Source organism: Culex quinquefasciatus, chromosome 2 (genome assembly GCF_015732765.1).
Source record: "Culex quinquefasciatus strain JHB chromosome 2, VPISU_Cqui_1.0_pri_paternal, whole genome shotgun sequence".
Classification (NCBI taxonomy): Eukaryota; Metazoa; Arthropoda; class Insecta; order Diptera; family Culicidae; genus Culex; species Culex quinquefasciatus.
Window position 1 is genome coordinate 94629449 of NC_051862.1, and position 19952 is coordinate 94649400.

The following is a 19952-nucleotide window of genomic DNA, read 5'->3' on the forward strand; positions in this document are numbered from 1 at the left end:
CAGCAACTCTATCGCACTCTCAAACAGTAAAAAAACACTTACTCAGTTGCAGATTCTCCCAGCGTTCCTCCCACCGGTGCAGCAGCGCGTTTCTGCTGTTGGTCAGCTGGAGCAGGCGTTCCTTAATGTCGGCCGAAGCGTAGTGATTCCGGGCGAGCAGTTCCTTACCGAGGGCGAGACACGCGGAGAAGTTGTCCTCGCGGGTGTCGATTTCGGCCTTCAAGCTCTGATGGTTGTTCATCAGCAGCTCGACGCCGGAAACGTCGCGTGGCTTCTCCGAGGTGTTCATCTGCCGGACGACGTCCTCCATCCACAGCATCAGCGTGCGAACCATGTTGAAGAACTTGAACAGGTCTCCGGTGTCGGCGAGTTTGTTTTTCCGTGCGTCACACATGCCCTGCAGGTTGGCCCACGCGGCGAGCACTTCGTGTTCGCGGTTCGTGATCTCCCGAGCCTTCTCGCCGGCGTAAGCGGCCTGAAGCTTCGATGATTCTTCCTGAATCTGTTGCACTTGCGAATGGAGCGTCATAAGGTCCTGGATAAAGTTCTGGTGTTTACGCTGAAGTGTCGACACCGATCCGGCATCGCGACCCAGCTCATCCGAGACTCCATGCTGCTTCTCGATGATGCGTCCCAGAACGTCCTTGCAGTCGTGGAAGAATTTGTGCAGTTCGCGCGAGGCAGCCAACATTGCCTTCCTGGTTTCAATCAGCTCCAGCAGGTCTTGCCACGACTCGTTCAATCCGTCCTTCCATTCCGCTATCGTTGCACTGTCCGAGTGTCCGGCGTGAATCAGATCGTCAGCAATGCCGTTGGCCTTGGCCACTCGCTCGCTTCCGACCGCAGCCGTGTCCTGGGCAAACTCGTTGAACCGTTCCCAGAGCAGCGTAATGTGGTCGTAGTCCTGGCCCAGCTCGTGCGATCCAGCGACCAACTCACGCTCGGCAATCCATTGCTCCAGGTCGTCAACTTCACGGTTCAGCATAAACAGCTGCAGAGCTTCATCCAGACGGGCACGGCGTTCTCCCGCGAGGTCCTTCAATCCAGCGTACAATTTGTCCAGCTGAGACTGTTTCACCGAGACCTGATCGCTGTAAGCGTGCTGTTCCGTAGTCAACTGACGCGCAGTTTCTCCCAGCTGCCGAATAGTATCGGCGTAGTCCTCAACAGACTGCTCCAACGTTTCGTGCTTCTTCATCAGGTTCTGGGCGGAAATTTCGTCCTTTCCACGATCCTCCACCATCATGTACAGCTCCTGTTCGCTCATCCACGATTCCGCTTCGGCCGCATCGAAGAAGTACTGCTGCACCTTCTCCGACTGATCCAGCTGCTTGTGACGGTTGTCGATAGAGTCCTTCAGCTCCTGCCACTTTTGCGTCAACTGACTGATCAAGTCAGCAAACTGGGAAGCATCCTCGTGTCCTTCGTCGATCAGCTTCTGTCCGTTGTTGCAAATCGTCATAATCCTCGGCTCGTGGTTATCGATCTCGGTGTTCAGCGACTGGTGCTTCTTCTTCAACACGTGCACGTTGAACAGCGAGTTGCCGTTCTCCTCCGAGTTTGCCAGCGGCATCTTCTCGTCGATCCACAACTTTTCTTCCTCGACGTCACGACGGAACTGGAAGGCTTCCTTCTTCTTCTCCAGCTGACGCTGGCGTTCAAGCAGCGGTGCCTTGATCTTCTCAAATCGAGCGTTCACGGCTGTCTTCTTCTCCACAATTGGTTCCAGCACGTCCTGCGGGGCGGTCTTGGTCAGCACTTCGGTCTGCTTCTCCAGTTCCTCCACTTGGCGTGCCTTGACGGCCATCTGGGTCTGGATGACCTGTTGCTTCTGCATCAAGATGTTCACCGAGGTCAAATCATTACCCGTGTCCGTGTTGATGATCTGCTTCTCAAGGTCGTCCATCCAGGAATCAATATCGTCGGCGCTCTGTTGAACGATAACTTCACGCTTGGCGTCGAACAGCAGCTCTCCCTTCTCCTTGGTGCTCGTCTCCAGCTCGTCAAAGTTCTTGGCCAAATCTGTCAACTTGGGTTCGATGATTTCCTTGAATTCTGGCTTCTCAACCATGAGCTCTTGGGCGGCCTTCTGGGCTTCGTGCAGACGCTCCTTGTTGGCGGCAATTTCGGCCTCGAAGGCCTGGTGGCGAGTCCATTTGCTGTGGACAGTTTTGGCGCTGCGGTAGGTATCATCCTGGGCGGTAATGTACTTCTCCTGGACCCATTCGGTCAGCTCTTCAATGTCCTGCAGGAACTCATGCAACTTGACCTGGTTCTTTAGCTTCTCGTGCAGTTCAATCGCGCGGTTGCGGTTGTCGTCACGACGATGAGCGATACTTTCGGCACGCTTTCCAATCTTGTCGGAGTCAAAGTGCTGCTTCTCGGCCAGCTGATCCGACACCTGGACGATCGTGTTGATCTTTTCGTCGTTGGCTTCCATCGTGGTGAGGAACGCTTCGTGACGCTTCAGCTGATTCTCGGCCTGCTCCAGGTTGACCGGAGTATCGTCCTTGCTGAGAACGTGTTCTTGCTGGCTAAGCAGAACCTCGGCCTGGCGGGCATCACGGTTGAACAGCTGCTGATCGAGGCTTTGCGACAGGAGCACCTGGCGGTTCTCCCACATCTGGTGCAGCTCCTCCCAGCCGTCCTTCAGAGCACGGAGACGCTCACGCAGGAACATGTACTGCGGATCTTCGGTCTGAGTGGGCTCCGAAGTGAGTCCCTCGCCGTACTCCATCATCTTGGTGTAATCCTCGGTGTAGTTGTCAATTTCCTCGCGGATGCTCTGGTGTTGGTTCAGCAGCTTCTCAGCCTCCGGCAGCGACGTCGGCGTGTCCTCGGAAGCGACATCCGTCTGTGTCTTGGTCAACCAGGCCTGGAAGTGGTCCAGATCGCGCAGGAAACGGTGCAGATCGCCGGCTTCCTCCAACTTGGAGTCGCGTTCCTTCAGCATCTGCGTCAACTGTTCCCAGATGACCTGGATTTGGGCAACACGCTCGCGGATCAGGGCGGCTTCTTCCGGATGATCACCCTCGATGGCATCGGCCTCGCTTTCCAGAGCGGTCAGCTTGGCCTGAATGGCGGCGAGATCGCGTTCCATGCCGCTCAGACGACGCTGCAGGGTCATGACGCCCGTAAGGTCCATCTGGAGGCTGTCGGTTTCGGTGAGGATTCGCTTCTTGTCCTCGATCCAAGAGATTGTCTCGCGGCACTCAATGTAGAAGGTCTGCACGCCGTGGGCAGATTTAAGGTCATCGCGTTTGCCCTCAGCCTGCTCGCGCAGCTTCGACCATGCCTGGTTCAGATGGTTCTGCTTCTCGATGATTTCCTCCGAGTTCGGGTGTTCAACATGCAGCAGCTGGCGAGCAAGTTGGTTGACGACTGCGACACGCGACGCGTTGGCGTTCATCTCCTTGTCAAAGCCATCGTATCGGTGCTTCATGATTTCCACATCCTCGATGTCCTTGCCAGGAACCATGGTTTGGAGCATGCGTTCCTTTTCACCGATCCATTGCTCGACGCCGTCGCTCTCGGAAATGAGCTTGTACAAGCTGAGCGCATCGAGCAGACGCTGTTTGCGCAGTTTGGCCAGTTCCATGAGTTCCTTGTAGCGGGCATCGATGGCGGCGAGACGTTCCTGGACCTTTTGCTGCTCCGGTTCGGTCAGGGTTAGGTTCTGGGCTTGCGTGTGCAGCTGTTCGATTGTTTCGGCGTAGTTCTTCAGCTCATCGGCAACGTCCTTGTGCTTCTTCAGCAGACTCTGCACGTTAGCCTCGTCACGGCCAACGTCCTCGGAAGACACGAGACGCAGCGCGTCCAGCATCCAGTTGTCGATATCGTCAGCATCGGCAAACAGTTGGAAGTAGTCGACGGCGTTCTCCAAACGCTTACGGCGGGAAACGTTAAGGTCAAGCAGGTTGTTCCACATGACCAGGATCTCCTTGAGTCGCTCGTCGATGCGATCGGCACCGAAGTGACCCTGGCGGACCAGTTCGTCACCGACGGTGCTAACCGCCATCAGTTGCTGCTCGTGCGAGTTGATCTCCTTCTCCAGGGCCTTGTGCTTGGACAGCAGCAGATTGACGGTGGTCAAGTCGTGACCAATCTCGTCGGTTGAAACAATCTGTTCCTTCTCCTTGATCCAGTTCTCCTCGTCGGCCATGTCCCAGTAGAACTGCCACAGCTTGCGGCTCTCTTCCAGCCGGGAACGACGCTCGACGGCCAGTTTGCACAGTTCGGCGTAAGCATCCTCCAGACGCTGGACGCGATCAACGATGATGGCCGGATCGCACGGTTTGTAGCCTCCTTCTTCGTCTCCGAGGAATTTCTGCGAGTTCTGGACGACCTGCTTGACGCGTTCGCCCAGCACGTTGATGTCGGCCTCAACCAGCGAGTGCTTCTGAAGTAGGTCTTCGACACCCATCAAATGCTTGCCGTAATCGTCGGTCAGCAGACGCTGCTTGATCTCCTCCATCGAGTCCAGAATGTAGATCATCTCCTGGAAGTTTTGTTGCAGCTGGATGGAGAACTCCAAGCGCATTCGTCGGGCTCGTAGCAGTTCTAGCAGATAGTTCCACAGACGCAGGACGTTCTCCTTGCGAGCGGCGATTCTCTCAATGTCGTGGTACTTTTCAGCCTCGAGCTCGTTGCAAACGGCAACCACGGCCTGGACGCGTTCCTCGTACGCGAAGATGTCGGTCTCGATGGCCTCGTGCTTCTTGGCGGCGGCTTCCACGGCGGCCAAATCGAACCCAAAGTTGTCCGTGCTGACCAGACGCTGGTTCTCCGACAGCCAGGTCTCTCGCATGGTGGCCTTGCGGTTGAACCGGGCGGCAAGCTGTTCGAGCTTCTCCTGGCGGATGAGTTCCTCGCGGAGGGCGAGTTCACGCTCGTGTTCGGATTTTTCGAGGCGTTCCCACGCCTTGTTGATGTCGGAAATCATCTTGCCCTCCTTCGGCGTGTACGGCTTCTGGTTGTTGGCCCGCATCTTGGACTGGAGTGTGAACAGCAGAACCTCGAGGTTTCCCTTCTCGACAAACTTGGGCGGTTTCTCGACGGTGCGGTAGTTGGAGAACTGCGCCAGCTGCTGCTGAACGCCGACCAGCGAGTTGGCAAACTGTCGGTCTCCGAGCTGCACGATCGTCACTTCGATCCACTTGAGCAGCTCGCTCGTCAGCGATTCGTACTCGTTGATCATGCGGTCGTTGTCCATCGCGATGCCGACCACCTTGCCGATACGCTTGCCCTGCACCGTCTCCTGCTTCAGCTTGCTAAAGTAGTGATAGTACGTGACGACGTAGGTGATGATGGACTTTTCGTCCGGATGCTCGACGAACACGTCCTCCGCGTCGAGCAGCTTCGTCAGACCGAGCTTCTCCTCGGCCACGTTGAACGCGTTGTTCAGGTTCTGGATTGGGTTGTTCTTGGTCAGCTTGTCGAACTGGATCAGATCCGGACGATGCTTGTGGATGATGGCGTTGAAGGCCAACCCGTCCCGCCACGAGGTCGTGAAGTTGCGCACGTTCACGTTGTGGTAGCCGGCGGTCTTCATCTGACACCACAGCAGCAGCGCATCCTTGGCGGACTTGGTCTCCTTGTTGTCGGTCTCCTCGATGGTGATATCTTGGATCTGAGGGGGGAGAAAATGACTAATTAGAATCCAATCTGAGGGGTTTTGTTAGCAGGGGCAACTCACCTGGAATCGCAGGATGATGGTCCAGATGAGACCGAGGTTAAGGCTCGCGTTGCCGTCCACGATGTCGTGTGAGCCAATGTTCTCCAGATGGACCCGCTGGTCGCGTAGGAACTGCAGCGCCTTATCTACGTTCTCGAGGCAGTGAATTCGCATCTTGCCCTTGGTCGGGCGGGGCAAACGCTCGCCGGATAATACTTCCAACAGTTTGATGAGGTTTTTGCCGTCCCGCATGTCGACGTACAGGTCGCCTATTCGGCTGTTGACCCGCACCAGGTGCGAGTTGACCCATTTTGTGAACGTCTTTTTCTGGACACTTTCACGCTCCTCTGTGGAATGAGACAAATGGTTGATTAGTTTCGAGAAGAAAAGCAAAGAGCCGTTGATTGAACTCACCCGCTAAAGCTTTGATTCGTGATCGCTCGAAAAGGCGTGAACTGGAGTTGCCTCCGTCGTATTCGAATTCGTCAATGTACTCCTGGCCGGGACCCTGACTAGGATCCCACCGTACCACCGAGATGTCGGTCGTCATGGCTAGAAGCTACTAGCTCTGTGTGTCCTACAGGGTGTTGTGTGAGCTTCTAGCGCGTCTTGCCGAGGAAAATCTGCGAGAAAAGACAAAAGGCAAACATTAAATTTAACCCACTTTGGAAGGCACAGTGGCCGGGGCTCGTTGCAGAGTACACAGGTGGCACAAACGAGAGAGAGAGAGAGAGAGAGACTGAGAGATATTCCCACAGTGATGACGACAACGACGAAGAAATACCACAACTCGACCGTTTGAATGTAGGTAAGGTTGCGATGATAATTGCGGTGCCGGTGCCGTCGCAAAGTCTGTGACTGCAGCACAACCACCGCTGCCAGGAATCGGCGACGACTGCAGCAAAAGAGGAAGAGTGAGAGAAACAAGCATAAAAGCCGGCCGAGTGCGAGGACGACCAACATCATGCTGCTTGGCAAATAATGACGACGACCAAAACGGCGCTAGGGCAGACTACGTCGACGGTGTAGAATAGAGAACGCGAAAGCAGTACCGTCCAAAAAGGGGAGAAAGGAAATGAACGGTACTGCAATACCTTCAATGCACCACCGTCCATACCACAGACACACACAACACAATCGTATGCAGTGTACGTCTTAATTACTAGGCGCTTGGTTTGCCGTGGCAAGACTAGCGCGAGGTATGGGAAGAGGATCCTGCTCGTATGCTTTTTGTAAAGTCGTTTCAATTCCAGCAATTGCGTAAGTTGGGAGAATATCAGCAGAGCGAAACGGTTAGAACAAAAGTTTTCCTCTAAACGTGGCAGTTTGTTTTATGACAGAATAGAAGTTTGAGAGCAAAATTTTGAAATATGAAACTGTAGACCAAGGTCACCTTCGAAAACAGTATAGATCTTGGGTTACAATATTCATTGTGTTACAATTGTAGTACAAGTTGAGAAACAATGGAAAGGATCTGGTTTCTTGATTTGTATCTAAATGGATCAGTTTCAGATACTTTTTGCTTTGTCAAATAAGGATAATGTTATGTTCTGAAGATCACTCAGTATTTGAATTATTGAACCTTTTCTCAAACAATATTTCGATAAACTTTAAATATATCATATATTTTAAATGATTCGTTGGGAATCTCACTGATGAATTGTCAAACCTGTTTTAATACTTAAGGGAAACTTATCTAGTCACTCGAACTTATTTCGAATAGCACCCTCTACTGACATATTTTTTTCGCGAAATTCAGGAGGTCACTTTGAACAACTTTTGCTCTATAAAAAAAAAACTTCTGTTGTTTATTTTTTTCTTTCTTCGAAGTATTTTTAATCATTTATCTTTTTAGCCTATTCTACAACCTTCAATTATTTCGTAACATTCAGTAACTTTTTGAATTTTTAGTTTTTTTTTTCATAAGCCGAATTCAAAGCATTGGCTAAGTCACGTGAAACAAGTAAAATCATGATTTGAATGTCAAAGGTCCGATGATTCGAAGATTGGGAGTTTCGAATATTCGAATCATCGCTTCATAGAATCTTCAACACTTCGAATCTTCGAAACTCCGAATCATAGAATATTAAAATCTTCAAAAAATCGATGCTTTGGTTCTTCTGATCTTCTACAGAATGAATAAAGTGAGTCTTAAGTAATAATAAAAATCTTAAATTGTTATTGAAAGCTGTGAATACTATCAATAAGTGTCAATTATACTGATAGGGTAGATAAAAATAATTTATTCAAATATGCAGCAACTTGAACGTTACCTACATCCCGAACCCTAATTGCTGTCCCATCCCGCTGTGTGATCACACTCATCAACCCATTACAGTAATTGGAAGAAAATCTAAATCGTCTGTGGCTGCGCTTTCCGGGCCGGTCATCGTCGCCGTAATTTGATTGATGTCGAACCCATTTCGCGGCCGTGATTATAGCAGGGGAACAACAGCGGCGGCAGCAGCAGTTTTTGAGGCGCGAACGACGAACAACAGTCGCCGTTTAGCCCGGTGCAGCTAATCAGTCAGTCGTCATGATTTTGTAGCACCCCAGCGGATGACGGTCCAAAGTGGAGTTTTATTTTTAGGGCATGACAAGACACCGCGAGTTTGTCTATGTGTGTGTGTGCGACGTTTAAATATTTATCTTTCGCCGATGCTCCTCTCTCCTCGGTGGAGTTTTTCCTTGCTCACTGTGTCACTTGTGTTAGTAGGTCTCTGCTCCAACTGCATCATCATCCGGTGTCCTTCCCGCTCTCTCTCGCTCTGTTTTCCATCATTTTATTTGTTTACTTAATTCGCTTCCTCGCGCCAGAGCAGCAGTCACTCCCCCGCGCGTCTGGTTCTTCTGCTGGCTTGTCGTGGTGGCCTCGAGGTTTGTTGGATGAGACTGATGATGATCATTTCCTCTTTGCTCGCTTGATGTGCAAATCATCCAATCGTTTAAGCACTCTTATCTGTGCATAAGAGCTTATACGGTTGGTGGCTAGTGATGAAGATATGTTTTTATTTCTCGTGACGCTTTCTGTGCTTCTGTTATTTATTGCAGAATATTATCTTATTTATGTTCAAGTTGAAAAACTTACAAAGTAACCCATATGATTTCAATTCAGTTAACATTAGGCCGTTGCAAATATTTTTCAAACAACATAAAAAAAAATATTAATTTTATGAAAATTTTAAAAAAATCCCGAGATCCCGGGAATTTCCGGGATTCAAAAAATATTTTTCCCGTTTCCCGGGAAATTTCAAACCCGGGAAAATTGGACGCCCTTGTTAAACCAACAGAAAACCAGTTAAAATGCATTTTTCCACGTTTATAATCATATTTAGCATGTTTGAACTCCTTTGAAAGCATTTTAAATTTTCATGAAATACCAATGTACAGTCCCACGAAAAGTTTTTTTTTGCGAAAAAAAAATTCCGTCAATACCTCGATATTTTCAAAACTAATGATTGGAAAGCAACTGTACGTCTGTAAAATGCATTTTAAAACACTTTTTTCATCCAAATGTTGAAACCTAGGCTTGTAATTCCAATTTTTATATATTTTTTTTTATTTTTTTGCCTCCCCCTCGACTTTCATCAGAGCCGAGGGACAAAAACTTCAAAAAATATTTACAACGGCCTTAGGCATCTTTTTTAATGGAAACCCCCAATGACTTATTTTAGAAATTTTCCGTTGGTAGTACGTTGATAATAAGTGAGCAATTCTCTACGAAATCGGTCTTTTTTCTTCAATTTTAATTTTTGTATTTTTTAATCCGACTGAAACTTTTTTGGTGCCTTCGGTATGCCCAAAGAAGCCATTTTGCATCATTAGTTTGTCCATATAATTTTCCATACAAATTTGGCAGCTGGCCATACAAAAAAGATGTATGAAAATTCCAAAATCTGTATCTTTTGAAGGAATTTTTTGATCGATTTGGTGTCTTTGGCAAAGTTGTAGGTATGGATACGGACTACACTGGAAAAAAATGATACACGGTAAAAAAAATTTGGTGATTTTTTTATTTAACTTTTTATCACTAAAACTTGATTTGCAAAAAAACACTATTTTTAATTTATTTTTATTTTTTGATATGTTTTAGAGGACATAAAATGCCAACTTTTCAGAAATTTCCAGGTTGTGCAAAAAATCATTGAGCGAATTATGAATTTTTGAATCAATACTGTTTTTTTCAAAAAACCGAAATATTGGTCGCAAAAATTTTTCAACTTCATTTTTCGATGTAAAATCAAATTTGCAATCAAAAAGTACTTTAGTGAAATTTTGATAAAGTGCACCGTTTTCAAGTTAAATCCATTTTTAGGTGACTTTTTTGAAAACAGTCGCAGTTTTTCATTTTTTTTTTTACATGTTTGCCCACTTTTGAAAAAAATATTTTTGAAAAGCTGAGAAAATTCTCTATATTTTACTTCTTCGGACTTTGTTGATACGAGCTTTAGTTGCTGAGATATTGCAATGCAAAGGTTTAAAAACAGGAAAATTGATGTTTTCTAAGTCTAACCCAAACAGCCCACCATTTTTCAATGTCGATATCTCAGCAACTAATGGTCCGATTTTCAATGTTAATATATGAAAAATTTGTAAAATTTTCCGATCTTTCCGAAAACAATATTTTCAAAATTTTCAAATCAAGACTAACATTTTAAAAGGACGTAATATTGAATGTTTGGCCCTTTTGAAATGTTAGTCTTGATTTGAAAATTTTGAAAATATTGTTTTCAAAAAGATCGGAAAATTTTACAAATGTTTCATATATTAACATTGAAAATCGGACCATAAGTTGCTGAGATATCGACAGTAAAAAATTGTGGGCTGTTTGGATGAGACTTAGAAAACATCAATTTTCCTATTTTTAAACCTTTGCATTGCAATATCTCAGCAACTAAAGGTCGTATCAACAAAGTCCGAAGAAGCAAAATATAGAGAATTTTCTCAGCTTTACAAAAATATTTTTTTCAAAAGTGGGCAAACATGTGCACTAATTTTAAAAAATGAAAAACTGCGACTATTTTCAAAAACGTCACCTAAAAATGGATTTAACATGAAAACGGTGCACTTTATCAAAATTTCACTAAAGTACTTTTTGATTGCAAATTTGATTTTACATCGAAAAATGAAGTTGAAAAATTTTGCGACCAATATTTCGATTTTTGAAAAATCTGTATTGATTCAAAATTCATAACTCGCTCAATGATTTTGCACAACCTGGAAATTTCTGAAAAGTTGGCATTTTATGTCCTCTAAAACATATCAAAAATAAAAAAATTAAAAATAGTGTTTTTTTGCAAATCAAGTTTTAGTGATAAAAGTTAAATAAAAAATCACCAATTTTTTTACCGTGTATCATTTTTTCCAGTGTAGTCCATATCCATACCTACAACTTTGCCGAAGACACCAAATCGATCAAAAATTCCTTCAAAAGATACAGATTTTTGAATTTTCACATATCATTTTTGTATGGACAGCTGCCAAATTTGTATGGAAAATTATATGGACAAACTAATGATGCAAAATGGCTTCTTTGGGCATACCGAAGGCACCAAAAAAGTTTCAGCCGGATTAAAAAATACAAAAAAAATCGAATGACCGAAATCGTAGAGAACTGCTCAAGTATTTCAAGAGAAAATTTTCAAATAAAATTAATCTAGTTTTCAAAAAAAAAAAAAATATATATATAAAGTAAATATTGAAATAATCAGCCATAGTATCATTTGCGTGGTGTTTTAAGTGCATTGTACACCAACAAATGTTTTAAAATGCATTGTACACTAGCTCAGTTGTTTTGCAATCATTAATTTTCAAAAAATGAAAGATTTGACGAAAACAAAAATTTTAGCGAAAAAAAAAACTTTAACATCGAAAATTTTCAAAAAATTTTAAAGACCCAACCTTACTAAAAATGATTCTAAACGCAGGGAAATGCATTTTAAATTGATTTCAGCTATTGTACTTAAATTTCCATTGAAATTTTGAAGTTTTTTTGCCAACTTTGAAGGGGGGGGGGGGGGGGGAGAGATAAAAACTTTAAATAAAATTTGTACCAGCCTAAACAAATTTAAAAAGATAAAAAGTTCAACAATTAATAAAAAAAAAAATTAAAATGTCCAAAAACTCTGAAATCATAAAGTTTTAAGATTCAAAAACATGAAACTTCACAAATTCTAAACAATTTGAAAACTCGAAGACAAATTTCAAAATTACAACAAAAAAAAAAACAAAAAGTCAAACTATAAAAATAATAACACAAGATAGCACACAGCTGACGAGTTATTATTCAACTTAATGTTAACAATTTAAGGGTAATGTTAACATTCTTCCTAAGGTTTCTTGATAAGGTCCAGTTTCCTTTCCCTTTACTAAGCAATCCAATCCAGAAGGGAAAAGATCACCAGTTGTGTTGGTCCGAGCCAGGATTTGAACCCCGATCTACCGCTTACGAGGCCACTGGGCTACGTGGCTCGGCCAAACTTTAAAAAAAAGTACTCAAAAAATCCACAATTCCAAAAATTCTTAAAATAACTAAATTTCTAAAAAAAACAAAAATTTTAAATCTCAAACATTAAAAACAGTATAGAAAAGTATTAAAAAAAATTACGAGCTATGGTTTCAACATTTCAATGCAAAAAGTGTTCTAAAATGCATTATACACCTGTCCAGTTGTTTTGCCATCATTAATTTCCAAAATGTCTAAGTATTGACCAACATATTTATTTATTCGAAAAATATGTTTTTTGCTTTTCTGTACATTGGAATTAAATAAAAATTCAAAACATTTTTAAACAAGCCCAAACATGCTAAATATGGTTATCAATGCAGAAAAATGCATTTTAGATTGTTTTCAGTTAATTAAGCTTCAATTTTCATTGAATTTCTGAAGTTTTTTTTTGGCGACATAAACTTTGAAAAATATTTGCAACGGCCTAAATAGGCAAAAGATAATGATACAAATTAAAAAAAAATCTATTTAAATGCAAAACAATTGCTCAAAATTACTCCATGAACACGGGAAAAATATAATTAATCGAACAAAAATTGGCTAGTAGAGGGTTAACCAACGCAATATAGTTTTCATTGGTTGAGCTCTGTGTTTCAGAAATATACCAAAACACTGTGACAAAATGACGTCAGTATTTTATGCACAACCCCGCCTGAAAAAAAAAACTTCCAGGTAAACTTTAACAAGCACGAACCGCCGTCCGAATCCAGCAACTAATGAATAGAATGACGACGCCCGTCAAAGGCCACGACTGATGGGGCTTAGTCCCGTCCAGCGCTGATGATGATGCTGGCTGTTGATGTGTTCGCGCTCTATCGCCTCACCGCGACCGGAACGGAATATATCTCTACATAGTAGCGGACGGACCAACCGCCACCGGTGTGTACGCGGAATGGGGATTTAATATTGATTGAAAGCACCCGGGCCACGACTACGCGACAGGGATGATGACATCAGAGAGTGGCACGTTTGTTAAAGTTTTAAGTGTGGAGATGGTCATTTTAGGGGAGGACGGGACTGATTTCATCAAACAAGTCCCATTCTTAGTGCTGGATTTTGATAACGGTCGAGATTATCGGGCGATATTTTATAAATTCATGCAACTCGGCGAGACTTTTGCTCGCGTAAGCACAGTACAAATGTTCCCAAAAGAATCCGCTTACGTAATCACACTCTTAAGCAAAGTGTCATAAAGTTCACGCTTTATGACATCATCATCATCGCATCGCATCGTTGGGGTACAGAATACGAAGGGAGGTCATATTATTTAACAAGACGTGATGTTGTTTGTGCTGCTGCTGCTGCTTCTGGACTGGATGTTCTCCAGCTGGACAAACAGCTTATGTTGTGTGGTGTTTGTGTGTGACCTGGAATGTAGGTCTTCAGCAAAACTTTAGTAACGAATTTATTCCCTCCAACCTCGCAAACCCATCCCATAATCAAACGTCAAACCGAAGCAAACACTCGATGCAGTGAACTTATCAGCAGGCCACACGAGCTTATAATAGGTTCCACACAGCCGGAGACAATGCTGGCGCGGGACTTATCAGTTTCGAAGGAAAAAAAACAGTACCAAAAACGGTGATACCGTGTGTTGTGTCACACACATGGGTGACCGTGCCCGGGTTGAACACTTCACCGGGCCCGCGATATGGAGGCATGTATAGAAAAAGAATCAAGTGTATGCTTTACTGCTGAGGTAAAAGAACACTTAACAGGGTAGGGTAAATGGTCAGTTCTTATGACTTAAAAATTTTAAAGCAAAAACATTATTGTTTTTAATATAGACAAAATTAAAAACGATAAGAATACAAAATATTATTAATTCTAGCAAGTATATAAGCTTCTTCAGCTAATAATTGCAGATTTCTCATGGTTTTAAAACTGTAAAATAATTTAGAATATGAAACGTAATGAAAATATTTTGAATTTTTGGATTAATCATTAAACAAATAAAAAAAGCTTAAGTCCTTATTATGCGATATTTTGTTGATTAAACTCAGAATAATTTCTATTTTGTGCATTTCAGATTTGGTTGAAACTTTAAGGCCATTCGACATCATTAGTTTATTCACACAATTTTGTTGTTTCGTGTATCTTTAGAATATTAATGTCATTTTTAATGAAACATCAAATTTGCAATCGAAAAGAACGTTCCAGATTTTTTGATGAAGTGCACTGGTTTCAAGATACATTTAAAGTATTTTTTAAAATAGTGTCAAACATTTGTCCATTCCTAAAACTATGTTTTTTTAATGTCAAAAAATTAAACTTTTGTAAAATTTTCTAATCTCTCCGAAAAAAAATATTTTTACAAATGTTGTAAGGCCGATGCAAATATTAAAAAAAGTTTTTGTCCCTCGGCCCTGGACGAGGTCAAGGGGGGGGGGGGGGCAAAAAAATAAAAAAATATAAAAATTTAAATAACAAGCCATAGTCTTCACATTTAAATGAAAAAAGTGTTTTAAAATGCATTTTACACTAGTTCAGTTGTTTTGCAATCATTAGTTTTCAAAAAATCTAAGATCTGACAAAAACAAAAATTGTATCGAAAAAAAAGGTTTTGCATCGAAAATTTTCAAAAATCTTAAGATTTTTTAATAAACCCAAACATGCTAAAAATGATTTTAAACGCAGAAGAATGTATTTTAATTTGATTTCAGCTGGTTGCACTTGAATTTTCATTGAAATTTTGAAGTTTATTGTAAAAATATTTTTTTGCCCCCTGATTTTTCGGGCCAATTTTGAAGGGGGGGGGGGGGTGACAAAAACTTTTAAAAATATTTGTACCAGCCTAATCAACTCTAACTTTTTAAAAGAGCTCAAATTGCAAATTTCATAAACCCCTTATTTCAAAGCATTAAATTTCACGGAACGTGAAAATTGATAAAATATCTCTGAAAATCTTATGCTATAATTACAGAAACTACTTTTTAAGCTTCATTTATTTTGAGCAAAATTTGGTCTATTAAAAATGATAAAAAATAACTTGAATTTTTGCGACATTTTTCCCAGTAAAAAAATTTTTTTTAGGGTTTTCTCAAAAGCTAAATTGAAAATGAATAGGCAAAAATAATTTAATCTGTAACGATATCTTCAAAATGTTATTCAAAATGTGAGCAGATACCAAAAAAAGTGGTATTTTTTTACTTCCACGGGAACTATCCACCTAAATATTCAAGTTTCGTGAAAATTTAACAGGACTCAGATATACTCTTAAATGTTCTTAAAATGTGATTCTAATTTTAAAAATACTATTCTATTCTATTTAATCTTGAAAAAAAAACAAGCTTTCTTTAAAAATTATACCCTTCAAAAATAGAAGTCAAGAAAAACGAAATCATTCTTTTGATAACTTGATGATTCCGAGAATATGTTTATAACTTTGATTAAATTTGTTTAACGTCATTAAACTGCCGCTCTGTTATGATGTTTATTTCAATGACTTGATTTAAGAAAATTGATAAACTTCACGGGATTTCACGGAAATCTTCAAATATCACGAATTTCAAGCTGTCCGCGAAATTGTGCAAATTCACTATCCCTAGTTATCACATCAAATCGATTTAAATTTCTATTTTCCAAAAAAAAAACACATTTTGAAAAAAAAATAGCTTAGCGACATTATTTCCCATACTTTTCTATGGCTCAAAAGTTACGCTTTTATCCCTCTGAAACAGTGTTTCTCAACCGGTGAGGAATTCCCCCCTGTTATTTAAAAACGAAGTTGACTTTATAGCTGTCGGCTACCATTGCTAGTACCAACCACTAGTGTCTTCCTTTTATCTACAAGGACTTCGCCGACCTGGGCTCCTAAGTGTATGAAAGTATGGCACGGAGCGACGGCGCCGAATACCCATATTTACACAAAGAATTTTAGAGCGCCCGCCGCGGGATTCGAACCGTCGACCTCTGGATAGTGAGTCCAGTGCGCGGTCCGATTGATCCACACGGGCGGGACCCCTGTTATTTAAGTTTGTTTGAATTCTTCACATTTTTTAGAGTAATCTGTCTTAAGCCGCAGATAATTATTAATTTTATTAAATATTTGTACATATTTTATAATTGTTTTTTTTTTATTGTAATTAAAACAAAAAGAAGTGCAGAATAGTGGCTTTTATTTTTTTTAAATTAAAATAAAACGTTTTCAAATACCTTGTATAGTTTTTTGTTATGAAAACTGTAATCTTTTTGCAAACCTAAAAAAAAATATGTTTGTGCATTGATACCAGTAAATTAAAAATAAGGGAGGGAGGGGGGGGGGAATGAATTTCTTGCAAATCAGTCAAGGGGTGAATGGATCGCAAAAGGTTGAGAAACACTGCTCTAAAACATCAAAAAATTGTAAACTGTGTACCATTTTTTTTCTTAGTAGTCTTAATCAATATCTACAACTTTGCCGCAAACAATATACCAAACCGATCAGAAAATCCCTTCCAAAGATAAAGATGTTCGAATATTTACGTACCACAGCTGCCAAAATAGTATGGAGCCTTGTATGGGTATACCAATGACACAAAATGGCTTCTTTAGTCACAGGAAAGGCCCCCAAAACGTTTGAGCCTAACCAAAAAATACTTTGACAGGACGTGAATCTAACACTTGCGAAACCCGTAACCTCACGGCTACGTGTAGAAAATTTTATAAATAAACCAAAACAGGTTTCTTACAATAGTTTAAAAAAAATCTTAGATTTGACGATTTTTTTTTGCGGGAAAAAATATTTTCAATTGCAAAATTTTAAAAAATGTTCTTTATTACAAGAGAATTTTCAATGCTCCAAATAAGCCAAGTGAATTTCTCCAGAGTGACAACGATTTTCAAAAAAAGTAAATTTAGTAAATCGTCTTTAAAGCAAAGTTTTTTTTAAGTGTGTGAACCAATGACAGTTTTATAATATATTTCCGATATCAAACATTTCATCAAACCAACAAGTTAGGTTCAACAACCCTCACTTTACCCTTAAACCCACTAACCGACTGAGCAGTTCCACCAGCCGATAGCGGCCGGCAAACTGAGCACCGCCGAGCTGGTGTCAGTGTCAGTGAAGCCAAACGACGATCAACGACAAAGTCATCGTCGTCGGGGTGGTGTGTCTTTTTCGCTGGACGTCCGTCCGGACGCTGCCGGTGTTATTTACTTTCGCTTGCACTCGCGCACTCACTTGACTTTGCTTGCTATAGTGTATAGTAAATATGAGTCTTTTTTTTTGTGCTGTCTTTGCCGTTTTTTTTCTTGTACCGGCCAACGCCCAACTCATCTTTAGCCGGCAGTTACTCAATACTTAATCAGTTGACACACTCACTCACGCTGAACGGGTTTGGGTTTTGTGCAACGCGATGCACTATCGCGATGATGGTGGAGAGGAATTCATTCAGAAAAAGGGGTTCGAATTGGTGGGGGTAATTGTTCACCCCCATGCATGACTATTATTAGCTGTGCGGTTTTTCTGAATGGAACCAAGATCACGGTGGTCATTAGTTTATTTATTCTGTTAACGTTCCCAGACAGATGGCCAAGAGCGAGGGTGAAACAAGTTATGCTGAGAGTCCAATAAGGTCAACAATGCGAACTGGTTAATTAACCTCGAAATATTGGTGAGTTAGACGTTCAATAGAGTCTTTCGTAAGGCTTCACGATCTACCGGGAATCGATAAACTCTGATGTTATCGAGCGCTTCAGGAAAGCACTTGAAGTTTTTTTTATGTTCATAAAGATGTCATCAATAAAGCGCGGGCATGCCATCATCGCTGAATCGACTCAATTGTCCATTGTCCGTCAACTATCAACCATCAACCAAACACATCCAACAGACGATAGTCATGCTCGTGCCATTGAAACGCGCCCGAAATAAACATAACAAAACAAACTGAGCAGTGTTGATGTTGTGTGTTAGTGCCACGACCACCAACACGCACATAATACGAAAAGCAGCGAAATGAAAAAAAAAAAACAATGAAAACGAATTTCCACTGAATAACACACAATAGAGCAGCAGCAAAAAAAAAAAAACAAGAAAAAGTGGGAATAACGGGATCGCGCAAAGGAAACTTGAACTCAAAATACACAAAACTAAATTAAAGCTGTGCGAACTGAACTGCAAATGAAACAAATCCCTCTCTACAACACATCTTTTCTCTTCCGTCTGTGTTGTGGCGTGATGGTGATGTTTTGGTGGCCGTCCCACCACAATACGTCATTGAAGCGTCGGGAAAGAGCAGCATTTTTTTGTTAAGTGGAAACGTTTTTCACACGAGGTGTAAAAGTGTCGCGAACGAAAACGTGGGGATATTGACTTACCAAAACAGTGGCAGAATCAACTTAACATTTTTTTTTACAATTTGATTTGCAACTCAAAAAGTTTCAAAACATTGTGAACATACAGATTTCTTAAAATTTAGCTTACCATCTAACCTCATACACGCAGAAAAAAATAATGTAAATTTGGAAGCTGTAATTTTGGAAGGTTGAATATTACCTCTTTTATGATGTAATTTTACCTCAATTTAGACTGAAAAAGTGACATTACACCAGAAAAGTGGTAAAATTACACATTTCCAGAGGTAAAATTACACCTTTTTTCTGACATAAAAGATGTACCCCTTCCCAGATGTAATATTACCATGATTTTTTTTTCTGTGCAGCCCAATTTTTTTCGACCATTTTTTTTCTGTTTTTAGGAAAAACTATGCTTCTTTTATTTTTTATTTTTCTTGTTTCATTTTTAGTATTTTAATTTGCATTTATCTTGTTTAGTTCATGTTTGTTTCTGATAGTTTTTGGCTTATTTTATCACCTCCTATCATAATCTTTTACCTGTCAAGTTTTTTCATGTTTTAAAGTCACTTTTTTTTAAATTGTTGCTTGTTTTTCACATTTTTTTACTATAGAAAGATACCATTATCATTTAAATTGTTAAAAAAAAACTTAGAGGCATAGTCTGGTTAACTAAAAAAATAATGCGTACTTATTTTAGCATAATATAGAGGAAATGTTAGTAAGAAACACAGCCAAAATTGACCCAAAAAATATTGACATTTTGAAGTCACACTTCCAACTTTACATTTTTATTAATTTTTAAGAGTTCTTCTTTTCAATGCTTTTTAAAAATCAAAAATTTGTTGAAAAATGGATTTTTGGCGAATTTTTAGATCGAAGCCCGCCTAGAAGTACACACCAAACCAAACTGGAGTGTTTGGTACGGTATGTCATCGCATCCTTCCTTCCCTGTTGATTCTGTGGAATGCGACTCGTTCACAAAATGTTCTCTACGGCTTTTATGCAACGCAATGGGCCTGGCCACTTTATGCCTGGAGTCTGATTATCCGTCGAACGCAACGTAATTATGGTTGCGCCTTCTGTCTCACAAGCAGAAGGTTCAGGGATCAAATCCTGGTCGGTCTCCTTGGAATTTGGACTTAGGAATTGACTATAGCATGTAAACAAAAAACCCACTTTCTCACAATTCCTCTGTCGAAATGCGAGTATTCCTGGATTGCTTATTCTCAAACAGTTTTGGAGAATTGTAGGTCATCATTTTTGCGGTAAACTCTATACAGTTGGCCTGTCCGGTTTATCGTTTTGATGCTTTGTAATTTAAGGGGTTACATACATGTAAATCGCCAAAAATGTCAGAGGTTGGTTTTAGCACACATTTAATTTTTTTAAATCGATTTGAAGAGCATCAAAGTAAACATTTTCATCTATTAACAAAACAAATTTGAAGACATTTGGTTGGATCGTTGCAGAGATATAGCTATTTGAAGTTAG

The 19952-nt window shown here is 41.4% G+C and overlaps 1 protein-coding gene across 7 annotated transcripts in view; it reads right to left on the reverse strand.

Moving 5' to 3' along the window:
• Positions 1–19952, reverse strand: part of LOC6036877 (spectrin beta chain) — an 86900-nt gene that overhangs the window by 15391 nt on the left and 51557 nt on the right. For all 7 annotated transcript variants that reach the window (XM_038253126.1, XM_038253121.1, XM_038253124.1 and 4 more), the window contains exons 2-4: positions 6089–6297; positions 5696–6021; positions 43–5629 (exon numbers count right to left, since the gene is read on the reverse strand). In XM_038253126.1, coding sequence (XP_038109054.1) covers positions 43–5629; positions 5696–6021; positions 6089–6224 — 6049 coding nt within the window. In that variant the 5' untranslated portion in view covers positions 6225–6297. The remainder of the gene's footprint in view (positions 1–42; positions 5630–5695; positions 6022–6088; positions 6298–19952) is intronic.